Source organism: Hylobates moloch, unplaced genomic scaffold (genome assembly GCF_009828535.3).
Source record: "Hylobates moloch isolate HMO894 unplaced genomic scaffold, HMol_V3 SCAFFOLD_7, whole genome shotgun sequence".
In the NCBI taxonomy this organism is placed as follows: domain Eukaryota; kingdom Metazoa; phylum Chordata; class Mammalia; order Primates; family Hylobatidae; genus Hylobates; species Hylobates moloch.
The window spans coordinates 57944727-57957308 of record NW_026652282.1 but is presented as its reverse complement, the minus strand read 5'-3'; the positions used below and the strand labels follow the sequence as shown (position 1 = coordinate 57957308).

General features: G+C 38.8%; 1 protein-coding gene across 1 annotated transcript in view; it reads left to right on the top strand.

Annotated features, from left to right (window-relative positions):
- Positions 1 to 12582, top strand: part of TEX11 (testis expressed 11) — a 363344-nt gene that overhangs the window by 249665 nt on the left and 101097 nt on the right. The window contains exons 14-18 of the mRNA XM_058441322.1: positions 3127 to 3253; positions 7054 to 7094; positions 8473 to 8559; positions 10613 to 10683; positions 12124 to 12240. Of these exons, the coding sequence (XP_058297305.1) occupies positions 3127 to 3253; positions 7054 to 7094; positions 8473 to 8559; positions 10613 to 10683; positions 12124 to 12240 (443 nt within the window). The remainder of the gene's footprint in view (positions 1 to 3126; positions 3254 to 7053; positions 7095 to 8472; positions 8560 to 10612; positions 10684 to 12123; positions 12241 to 12582) is intronic.

The window sequence follows — 12582 nt, the reverse complement described above, 5'->3', positions numbered from 1 at the left end:
ACATAGTTTCATTCCTTTTATGGCTGAGTAGTATCTCATTATATATATATATATAATGTATATATATGTGTATATATGTATTATATATGTGTATATACATATATATGTATATATATAATGATATATATGTATATATAATGATATATATGATATATATATATAAAACCTTCACTTATTCTTCTTTTGATGCTTTTCCTATCTTTATGTAGATCTGAGTTTCTGACCTATATCGTTTTCCTTCTCTCTAAATAACTTCTTTTAACATTTCTTACAAGGAAATCTACTGGCAACAAATTCCTTCAACTTTCTTTGTCTGAGAGGTTTTATTTCTTTTAATTTAATTTTTAATTTTTTCTAGGTACATAGCAGATGTATATATTTATCAGCTACATGTGGTATTTTGATACAAGCATACAATGTGTAATAATCACATCAGGGTACATGGGGTATCCATCACCTCAAACATTTATTGATTATACACTTTTAGTTATTTTTAAATGTACAATTGAATTACTTTTTACTATAGTCACCTAGTTGTGCTAGAAAATACTAGCTCTTATACATTCTTCCTAACTATTTCTTTGTACCCATTAACCATCCTCACTTCCTTCTACCCCCCACAACGCTTCCCAGCCTCTGGTAACCATTGTTCTACTCTCTATCTCCAAGAGTTAAATTGTTTTAATTTTTGGCTCCCACAAATAAGTGAGAACATGTGAAGTTTGTCTTTCTGTGCCTAGCTTATGTCATTTAACATAATGACCTCCAGTTCCATCCCAGTTGTTGAAAATGACAGGATCTCAATTATTTTCTATGGCCGAATAGTCCTCCATTGTGTATATGTACCACATTTCCTTTATCCATTCATCTGTTGATGGACACTTGGGTTGCTTCTGAATCTTGGCTATTGTGAATAGTGCTGCAACAAACATGGGAGTGCACATATTTCTTTGATATACTGACTATCTCTTCCTTCTTTCCTTCTGTCTTGTCTTCCTTTTAGTGAAGGTGATTTTCTCTGGTGGTATGATTTAACTTCTTTGTTTTTTGTGTGTGTGTATCTGTTTTATGTTTTTTATTTGAGGTTATCATGAGGCTGGCAAATAATATCTTTTAACCCATTATTTTAATCTGATGACTTAACACTGCTTGCATAAACAAATTAACTACTAACAAGCAAAAGAAAAATAATACAAATTCTACAGTTTAACTTCTTCCCCTCACTTTTTAACTTTTTATTGTTTCTATTTATATCTTATACTGTCTATGTCTTGAAAAGTTGTTATATTTATTATTTTTGGTTGGTTCATCTTTTAGCTTTTCTATTTAAGGGTAGTTTATACACTGTACTTACAGTGCTATAACATTGTGGTTTTTTTCTGTGTATTTATATATTGCTAGTGAGTTTTGTGCCTTCAGATGATTTTTTCTTGCTCATTAACATCCTTTCATTTCTGATTAAAATACTCCCTTTAACATTTCTTTTAGGACAGGTCTGGTATTGACGAAATCCCTCAGCTTTTGTTTGTCTGGGAAAGCCTTTATTTCTCCTACATGTTTAAAGGTTATTTTTGCCAGATATACTATTCTAGGGTAAAAGTTTTTTTCCTTCAACACTTTGAATACGTCATGCCATTGTCTCCCAGCTGTAAGGTTTCCATGGAAAAGTTTGCTGCCAAGCATATTGCAACGCCATTGTATGTTGTTTCTTTTCTGTTGCTTTTAGGATTCTTTCTTTATCCTGAACCTTTGAGAGTTTGGTAATTAAATGTCTTGAGGTAGTCTTCTTTGGGTTAAATCTACTTGGTGTTCTATAACTTTCTTGTACTTGGATATTGATATCTTTCTCTAGATTTCTCTAGTTTTCTGTTATTATCCCTTTAAGAAACTTTCTACCCATGTCACTTTCTCTGCCTCTTCTTCAAGGCCATTAACTCTTACATTTGCTCTTTTAAAACTGTCTTCTAGATCTTGTAGCTGTGCATCATTTTTAAATTCTTTTTTCTTTTTTCCTTTCACTGTGTATTTTCAAATAGTGTGTCTTTGAGCTAACTATTTCTTCTGCCTGATCAGTTCTACTATTTAGAAACTCTGATATATTCTTCAATTGCATCTTTCAACTCCAGAATTTCTGCTTGATTCTTAATTATTTCAATTTCTTTGTTAAATTTATGTGATAGAGTTCTGATAGAGTTCTGAATTTCTTCTCTGTTATTTTGAATTTGAATTTCCTCAAAACAGCTATTTTGAATTCTCTATCTGAATGGTCACATACCTCTGTTTCTCCAGAACTGGTCCCTGGTGTCTTATTTAGTTCATTTGGTGACATCATGTTTTCCTGGATGGTCTTGATGCTTGTGGGTGTCCATCAGTATCTGGGCATTTAATAATTAGTATTATTGTAGTCTTTGCATTCTGGGCTTATTCGTACCTGTCCTTCTTGGGAGGGCTTTTGTGATATTTAAAAGTACTTGGGTGCTGTGATCTAAGCTGTATCTGCATTAGGGGACACCACAAGCCCAGTAATGCTATAGTTCTTGGAGACTCATAGAGGTACTACCTTGGTGGTCTTGAATAAGATCCAGAAGAATTCTCTAGATTACCAAGCAGAAACTCTTGTTCTCTTCCCTTACTTTCCCCCAAACAAACAGAGTCTCTCTCTCTCTCTTTCTTTCTGTCTCTCTCTCTCTCTCTTTCTCTGTCTCTCTCTCTCTCTCTTTCTCTGTCTCTCTCTCTCTGTCTCTCTCTCTTTCTCTGTCTCTCTCTCTCTCTCTTTCTCTGTCTCTCTCTCTCTCTCTCTCTTGAACTGTCTGGCATTGGGGGTATGTTGATACAAGCACCCCTATGGCCATTACCACTAGGACTGCACTGGGTCAGACTTGAAGCCAACACAGCCCTGGTTCTCACCCAAGGCCCACTGTAACCACTACCTGACTACCACCTATGTTGTTGGTTCAAGGCCTTAGGGCTCTGCAATCAGCAGGTGGTGAAACCAGCTAGGCCTGTGTTCTCTTCAGCAAGTTTCCCCAGGCCCCAGGTGAGTCTAGAGAAGCTGCCCAGGAGCCAGGGACGGCAGTCAAAAACCTTAGAAGTCTAGCTCAGATGTTCTCTTCTGCTGTGGCTAAGCTGGCTGTCAAACCTTGAGACACAGTCCTTCCCACTCTTCCCTCCCACTTCCACAGGCCCATGGGGAGTACCGCCAGCCTACCGCTGATGTTCACTTAAAGCCTAAGGACTCTTCAGTCACCTTGTGGTAAATGCTGCCAGGCCTTATTTCACCTTTCAGGGCAATGGGCTCCCCTCTGGCCCAGGGCAGGTCCAGAAATACCACCCAAGAGCCAAGGCCTAGAATTGGGGATCCTGAGATCCCGCTTGGTGCTCTACCCTACTGTGGCTGAGCTGGTACCTAAGGCATAAGACAAAGTCCTCTTTACTTTTCCCTCTGCTTTTCTCAAGCAGAAGGAGTCTCTCACCATAGCCGCCATAGCTGGGAATGTGGTGGGTCTCACCTGAAGCCAGCACATCTCAGAGTTTCACCCAAGGCTCACAGTGTATTACTTGGGATCACTGCTGATTGTTCATGGCCCAAGGGCTCTTCAGTCAACAGGTGATGGATCCTTCCAGGACTGGGTCTTTCCCTTCAAGGCAATGGGTTCTCTTCTGGCCCAGGGTGTGTATCAAAATGTCATCCAGGAGCTAGAGCCTGGAATGGGGGCGTCTCATGCCTCTGCCCAATGCCCTATCCTACTGTGGATGATCTGATATCCAAGATGCAAGACAAAGTCTTCCCTACTCTTCCCTCTCTTCTCTTCAAGCAGAAGGAAGAGGTCTCCTTTGGAGCCACAAGCTATGCTACCCAGGGTTGGGGAGGGGTGAAACAAGCACCCCCTTAGCTACCCCAGCTGGTGGCTCAGTAAGTTGCGTGCCCCTAAGTCCATTGGTTCTGAGCCCAGCTCAGCACTAAGACTTGCAGTTCTTGTGGCCTAGACTGTCTTTCAAGTTTATTTAGAGCCCCAGAGCACTTTAGCCCATGATGACGAGGCTTGCTGGAATTCAGATTCCAATGACTGGGATGGGAGATTCCCCACTTGCTACAGCTGATCCAAATGCTCCCTCTGTTAGTGGGAGCTGGCTGTGTTTAGCCCAGTTTTCCTTCCTGCTGTGACAGGGCAGCACTGAGTTCAGTGCAAAGTCTGATAATCTCTGCACTCTCTCTCTCTTTCTCAAGTGCGCAGATTTCTCTGCACCAGGCAGCTGCTGGGGGATAGGGAAGGGGTGGCATTGGTGATTAAAGACTGTCTGTCCTACTCTCTTCAGTTCCTCTTTCAACAATATGAAGTTGGAACCAGATACTGTGAGTGCTCACCTGATTTTTGGTTCTTATGAGAGTCCTTTTTCGTATGTAGACAGTGGTTAAATTTGGTGTTCCTACAGTGGGGGAGGATGATGGATGGGCCTTCTGTTCCATAATCTTGCTCCACCCTGTGTCTGAGAGTCTTTATTTTCCTTCACTTTTGAAGCATAATTTCACAAGGTACAAAATTCTGGGTTAGTGGGATTTTCTCTCAACATTTAAATAATTTGCTTCAGTCTCTTCTTGTTTGTGTGGTTTCTGAGCAGAAGTGGAATGTAATTCTTTATTCCCTTTTAGGTAAGGTATTTTTTCCTCAGGCTTTTTTTCAGAATTTTGTCTGTATATTTTATTTTCTGTTGTTTGAAAATAAGATGCCTAGATGTCATTTTTTTGTCACTTGTCCTGTTTGATGTTCTGAGCTTCCTGAATCTGTGATTTGATATATATGACATTAATTTGGGGAAATTCTCAGTCATATTATTTGAAGTATTTCTTCTGTTCCGTTACCTATTCTTCTCCTTCTGGTATTCCCATTACACATATGTTACACCTTTTGTAGTTGTCTCACAGTCCTTGGATATTCTGTTCTATTTTTTTTCAGTCTTTGTTCTCTTTGCTTTTCGGTTTGGGAGGTTTCTGTTTAAATACCCTCAAGTGCAGAGATTTTTTTTCCTCAGCTTTGTTCAATCTACTAATAAGCCCATCAAAGGTTTTCTCCTTTCTGTTACAGTGTTTTTGATCACTAGCATTCCTTTTTGGTTCTTAGGATTTCCATCTCTCTGATTACTTTGCTGATCTGCCCTTGCATGCTGTCCACTTTATCCATTAGAGCCCTTACAATAATTATCATAATCATGATCAATTATCATAGTTGTCCTAAATTCCCAGTCTGATAATTCCAACGTTCCTGCTATGTCTAGTTCTAGTGCTTGCTCTGTGTCTTCAAATTGTATTTTCTGCCTTGTAGTATGCCTTCTAATTTTTTCTTAAAAGCTGGACATGATGTACCAGGTAAAAGGAACTACTATAAATAGGCCTTTAGTAATGTGGTGATGAATTGTGGGGAGAGGAGAAGCATTATTATTATTATTATTGAGATGGTGTCTCGTTCTGTCACCTAGGCTGGAATGCAGTGGCATGATCATGGCTCACTATAGCCTTGACCCCCACCCAGGCCCAAGTGATCCTCACACCTCAGTCTCCAGAGTAGCTGGAACTGCAGGCATGTGCAACCACAGCTGTCTGCTTTTTAAATTTCTGCAGAAGTGTGGTCTCACTGTGTTGCCCAGACTAGTCTCAAACTCCTGGATTCAAGCAATCCTCCTGCCTTGGCGTCCAAAATGCTGGGATTACAGGCATGAGCCACTGCACCTGGCTGGGAAGCATTCTTTAGTCCTATGATTAGGTCTTGGTCTTTTAGTAAGCCTATACCTCCGGACTGTGAACTTCACAAGTGCTTCTCAGGTTTTTTTCTCCCCTATTAAGTGGGACAGGATGGCTAGAGTGGACTGAATTTGAGTATTTCCCTTCTCCAAGATCAGTTAGGCTCTGATATGCCCCAGAAGGTCAGGCTTTGGTTAAGCAGTTTCTCTTGAGGGCAAGACTTATTAACGACAGGGTGCTCTGGCATGTTTTAAAGTGTTTTGTTTCCTCTGCCCCCTGCGAGATGCATAAAGAGATTTTGTTCCAATATTCACTGAGTAGCTAACGAAGCTCCTGGAGGCAAAACTCACAAAACTGTGGAGGCCCCCCTATGACTGGGTCCTCCTGAGTCTTTTAATTCAGACTTGTCCATACTGAGCCTCCAGTGATTTGTCAGTTATGCTTCAGATTTTCCTACTCCAGCATTGGTTCCCATGGTAGTTTCCACTTTTGAATCTCTGCTCTGGTAAGCTATGACTCCCTATCTTCGCCTGTCTCTACAATTTTTGTGGCGGTGGTTTTCCCTTTTTCCTCTCCTCTCTTATAGGTCCAAGAAGAGTTACTAATTTTTCAGTGTGTTCAGCGTTTTACTTGTTAGGAGAGACTGGCAACTTCCAAGCTCCTTACATGCACAACTAGAAACCGGAAGTTCTCTTTTAAACTTTATATGCTTAAAGAAGCTTGACAGAGGGGTCAAGAAACCTGGGTCTACTATTTTCTTCATCTGTAAAATGATGTGTCTGTACAAAATAAGTTGTTTTTTAAACTGCATTCCTCAGAACCCTGGAAATTTTGTGGCACTGCATCAGGGACTTCCAGGAAGGTGAAGCTCCAAGCCTCCACCCACTCCTTGTTCAACCACAGCAGCTCAACTTTTATCTTTTATCTTTTCTTGTATATTAGACTTTTATACAATTTTATTTGAAATAAGGGTTCTAGTTCCCCCCTTCAAAAAAGCTTATAAATCACAGAGATCACCACCTGCTCTCAAGTGTTATGACCCTACAATATAAAACCTTGTCAGTCATTGAAATCCTTTGCTGAGAGTATATGAAGAAGTAGAAGACAGAAAAAATATGAGGGCACTGGGAATGAGTAACTGTATCCTACAGTGGGGAAGAAGATTGTTGAAATGGTAGATTGGAGTCCTGAGCAAAAAACTTCACAATTTTGCATTTTCTTAGTTCAATTCTCAGGCACAAATAGTGTCCCTTTTTAGTTATGTTTTGTGGTAAAGATTTGGAACAGTTGGAAAATATTCTTTTATTTATTTTTAGGAGGAAAGAAATGGATCAACTTTTGACTTGCCTGAATAGGGGTAAATATCTCCCTGGTTATGTTCAGTCCTTCATCTTGCCTCTATTCTCTGTTGAATTCTCCAAGTACACTAAGCACACCGACTTTAACCTTATGTTTGAGTTAAGCTTCATGCTCCTTATTAATCTTTGCCACAGGAATCTATTTTGGTTTCTTCATTCACAAGCAGAGAAAAGTGTGTCATCATTAGCATTCATCTCCAAATGTGATTTCAGTTCTGTTTTAATTCCTATTTGTTTTAAGGACATTTCCTTCCCTCCCTCCCTTCCCTCCCTCCCTCCCATCCCTCCCTCCCTCCCTCCCATCCCTCCCTCCCTCCCTCCCTCTCTTCCTTCCTACTTTCTTTCTTTCCTTCCTTCCTTCCTTCTTTCCCTCCTTCTCCCTTCCCTCCCTCCTTTCCTTTCCTTCTCTCCCTTCCTCCCTTCTCTCCCTCCCTGTCCCTCTACCTTTCTTTTCTCGTAGCCACTTGATCCTAACCTAAGAATTGAACAGGTGAAAAAGGATCAAGACAAATAAAAATACTCTGAACTCTGCTGTTTTTTTCATACCCTCTGAATCAAATTCAGGTTGCATATTCTCTTATTTTGAAGCTGCCCACCCAAGTCTGTGCCATCTCCCTTATCTACTAATAATTTTTCCCTGTCCACTTTATTCAAGCTAATCTCCTAGTTGTATCACATTTTTTTTTCTGACTACGTGCTTTTTTACATGGCATCCCTTTTAACAGATCTCCCATTTTTACTGTCCATGTACCTCTTTCCTTATGTCCAAAACACACCAAAAAGTTCATATCTTAGAAAGTCTATCCTGCTTATTGCAGTAGTTCAATTTTATACCTCAAATACCTGTCAGCAGTGTGTTAAACATAGCAAAGTGGTTTAGAAACCAGACCACTTCTTTTCAAAAGAGAAAAACTTTGCTGGTTGGCATTCTTATTTCTCAGAAAGAGAATGCCTTCTGATAGTGATAGCACATTCTGGTTCTGTCCTGAGCTTGCTGGCTCAGTAAATATTATGCCAGCATATTGGTACTCTTCTAATTCTCAATCTCCAGTTCAGTCTTTTAAACGATTGTTTCTATTCTTTATTTCCTCACATGTAAATCTTATCTTTCTACCTCAGGTGGTGAATGATTGCACTAATTAAAATTATAAATCTCTCCAAAGACATGTTTGTTCCCCAGAGTTTGAGTTAACAACTTCTTGGAACTTGATAATGCTTTTTGTCATTTTAATTACTTTTGGTATGCACCCACACACATACACAAAAAAGAACTTTCTAAATTCAAACTTCTGTGAGACTGTTCTTAAAGCAGGATTAAACAACTTTGCTAGAGTATAAAATAAAACCATCAGTATCAAATTTTCCTGTTTGATGCAGCCTTTGTGAAACTTTCTCAGCCTTTTGGTGAAGAAGCCTTAAGTTTGGAGTCAAGAGCTAATGAAGCTCAGTGGTTTCGAAAAATAGGTAAGAGGAAATTCTGTGGCTCTGGGAAACATTGTGGGGTGGTAGAATCAGACAGATGTGATTTCAAATTCTGGATCTTTCATTTGTAGCTGTGGGTACAGAGATAACTTGCTTAATCTGTTTTATTACTTATAAAATGGAAATAGTTATATATACTTCATGCAGTTATTAAGGGTTTTAAATGAAACAGCATATGTACTTTGTATCATAGTAGATACTCAATGGACATTAGTTGTGTTCCTTTTCTATAGAAATGGGTCTAAGATGAAACTAATGAACTATAACTACAGGTCCTCAAGGTTGTGCTCCTAAACTTGGTTTAGAATACTTTTTTTTTTTTTTTTTGAGATGGAGTCTCGCTCCGCCGCCCAGGCTGGAGTGCAGTGGCGCGATCTCGGCTCACTGCCAGCTCCGCCTCCTGGGTTCACGCCATTCTCCTGCCTCAGCCTCCCTAGTAGCTGTGACTACAGGCACCCGCCACCACGCCTGGCTAATTTTTTGTATTTTTAGTAGAGGCGGGGTTTCACCATGTTAGCCGGGATGGTCTTGATCTCCTGACCTCGTGATCCACCCACCTCGGCCTCCCAAAGTGCTGGGATTACAGGCGTGAGCCACCGCACCCGGCCTAGAATACTTAATTTATTTCTAAGTGTGATTGACCAAAAACGAACTATATGCAACAATATGGATGAATCTCACAAACATAATGCTGAGCAAAGAAGCCAGATATTGAAGAGTATGTATTGTGTTGTTGATTTTATTTATAATTTTTTAAATGGGCAAAACTAGTATATGGTGTTATAAGTCCGGATAGTGGTTACCCTGGAAAAGGAGTTGGACTTGAAAGTTGTAGGAGCTTCAGCGTTTCTGGTAATGTTCAAGATCTTTCTTAATGTGGGTGCCAGACGCATGGATATGTCCACTTTGTGAAAATTCATCAAGCTGTGCAATTATGATTGTGTAATATACTTTATAATGGCTCCATTGCAATAAAAATGATTTTAAAACTTGCAGAGGCAGTTACTACAGTGATAAGTAAGCAGGAGCAATTAAGCAGCAGTGCCACAAAGTGGACTGATTCTACATGAACCTCTCCCTGTGTTATGAGGTTTAATAGGGCTTTAATCCTGGGAGAAAGGGAATGAATACTGCAATCTGACTTCTAAGAAACTGATGCAAATAATGAAAAATAAACATCTAAAATATAGACAAGTTTGGTGACTTTAATCTTTTGAAGGCTTGAAAAGGACTGTTTTTACTTTTACTGCATTTTAATTTGGATTTTCCAAGGGGAAGATGATGCTGACTGATGCCTGATGAGGGCTTCTACTGCTCTTTGGAAGATATGAATCTCTCCAGTAATTTTTCTCAACTCTTGATTCCAGTGTACCTTGTTATTAGGTGAATTTTAACTTACTTTCACCACTGCGAGTTAGTGAGCTGTATCCATGTTGATCTTCATTTTTAGATAGATTTGTGTCAACTAAGAAGTTTTTTTTTTTTTTGAGACGGAGTCTTGCTGCCAGACTGAAGTGCAGTGGTGCCATCATAGCTCACTGTAACCTCAAATTCCTGGTGTCAGTCTTCTGGGACTATAGTTGTGTGCCACCACACCTGGCTAGTTTTGTTTTGTTTTGGTTTGTTTTAAAATTTTTTTGTATAGATGGAGTCTCTCTCTGTTGCCCAGGCTGGTCCTGAACTCCTGGCCTCTAGCAATCCTGCTGCCTTGGTCTCCCAAAGTTCTGGGATTATAGGAATGAGCCACCAAGCCTGGCCTCAGCTAAGAATTCTTATTGCATGTCCCCAATTTTAAAAAATTCAGCAGTACCTCCCTTGGTCATTCGTCTAGTGTTGAAGATTGGAATTGACGAGAGTCTCTAAAGTTACCTGGAAAATTTTTCTTTAAACCCTAAAGTTAATTGTTTAAACCTTGAGAAACCCCTTACTAGTATGTTAATATCAAAGATGTAAGTATCAGAAATTGTAATGGTACAGACTAAATGGTAGATTTTCATAATTTCATGTTATTATGCTATTTCATGTTAATTTCCAGCTTGGAACTTGGCTGTGCAATGTGACAAAGATCCAGTGATAATGAGAGAGTTTTTCATACTTTCTTATAAGGTAAGTTTCTTTTAATAAGTATCTCATGTAGGGACCACAACAAGGCTATAACCACTATGGCTATAGTAAAGGGCTAAATATAGACTAGGATTGTCTCTTGATCTAGGAACTTTTAATATATATGTAAGCAGGAATGACCTAAGAAGAATTTGTTCCTTTTAGGGTATAACGTAAGAATGTGGGGCATATCTTTCTATACCAAAATATCAGAAACATTCATCAGGGAGCCTAAAGTTCTACCATTTAAGACTTATTTCTTTGTCTTTGAAGGGATCTCAGCCTCCCAAAGTCCTATATTAAAATGTAAATATCTTTAGGAGGGGAATACTCTAAGTAGTTGTTAATTATCAACACATTATGAAGAGTTATGGGAATAAGTCTACAAGAACATAGAATAAGTATCTGGGGATAGCAGGGGCTGAAAAAAGAGATAAGAAGCTTAGGCCTCCTTTATAACTTTCCTATAGCAGGTCCTGAGTGTAGTGATTTGTGAGTTTGTTATTTAATTATAAGCATTTTTAAATAGTCATTGGCCTCCAAGGTAGAGGTTAAATGCCAGAAAGAGGACCAAGTATTGACAGGAAGATAAAAGGAGAAGGGCTAAAGAATATCCTTCATACACATTCAGGAATACACAGTATGATATATTGAGATCAATTAAATGTTAAGAGTTTTAGAGCTAGAAAGAACTATAAAGACAATCTAGCACAACTCCTTCATCTCACATAAGAGTAATCAGAGACCTGAAGAGATTGAGTGTCTTAAAATGCTATTAATTTAATAACAATGATGATTATGATCACTGAATGTTTGGGGAGATTAAGAAACAGTCTTTGCAAGTTTAGGCATAACTGCCATTTTAATTAAGTGAAATAAATTGGTTTTAGTTTTGGCATTTGTGATGGGACTTGTAGGACTGGCATGTAAGAATCCAAATGGCCTAGAGTTTTATTGTAGTAGCTGGGAGTTTTTCCTAAAACTATACAATGTTAATGATCAGGTCATGACTAATGCCTGTCAAGGTTTGACAATGCCTCTTTCAACCATGACAAAATATGTACTAATTTTGGCTCTATTCAATACAAAGGGGGAAATCTATTTGCCAGGGGAAAAATCACTTATAAATTACAACATAAACCAAGAAGTAAATCACTAGATAGAAATACAGGGGCAAATGATACTACTTGTCACTGGAAAAGATAGGAATACTGTGAAGAAATGAAGCTTTTTATCTCTAGGAAGGTACTAAAAACAATGGAAAGTAATATAAAATTAAAAGCATAAATCAGTATTATAGTTTATATCATTTCTATGGTGACATGTGCTTTTCCAGCTGAATTTTCTCATTCAAACAGGAAGTTGCTGATTTTCATTCTGATTGTTTGTGTTCACCTGGCAGAATTCTCACTATTCATTGATGTTCTGGTTACTTCTTATCAGATGTCCCAGTTTTGTCCTTCTGATCAAGTAATTCTGATTGCAAGGAAAACATGTTTACTTATGGCAGTTGCAGTTGATCTACAGCAAGGGAGAAAAGCTTCAACAGCTTTTGAACAGGTAATGTGCAACCTTCAAAGAAAAGACAAGAGTTCAGTGTGCTATTTGATATGTTTGCCTTCCCTGATGCAGTTCTTTTTGATTCTCTTTAGAGAATCCTTTTCTCCACTCCAGCATCATCTTGATTTCAGAAGTTTGTAATGGCTAATTCCTTCCTAAGCAAAGCTTACTTTTGGCGCGACCTCTTCTTTTAAGAAGATTAGATATCTCTTCTTTTAAAATTCCGCTTCCTATGGACCACTGTTTCCAAAAATGTTTTAAAATATCTTTTACCTTCATTGTCTGCCTGTGATTATATACGGGTTTGGACTCCACTTTTGTTTCTTTTTTTTTTTTTTTTTT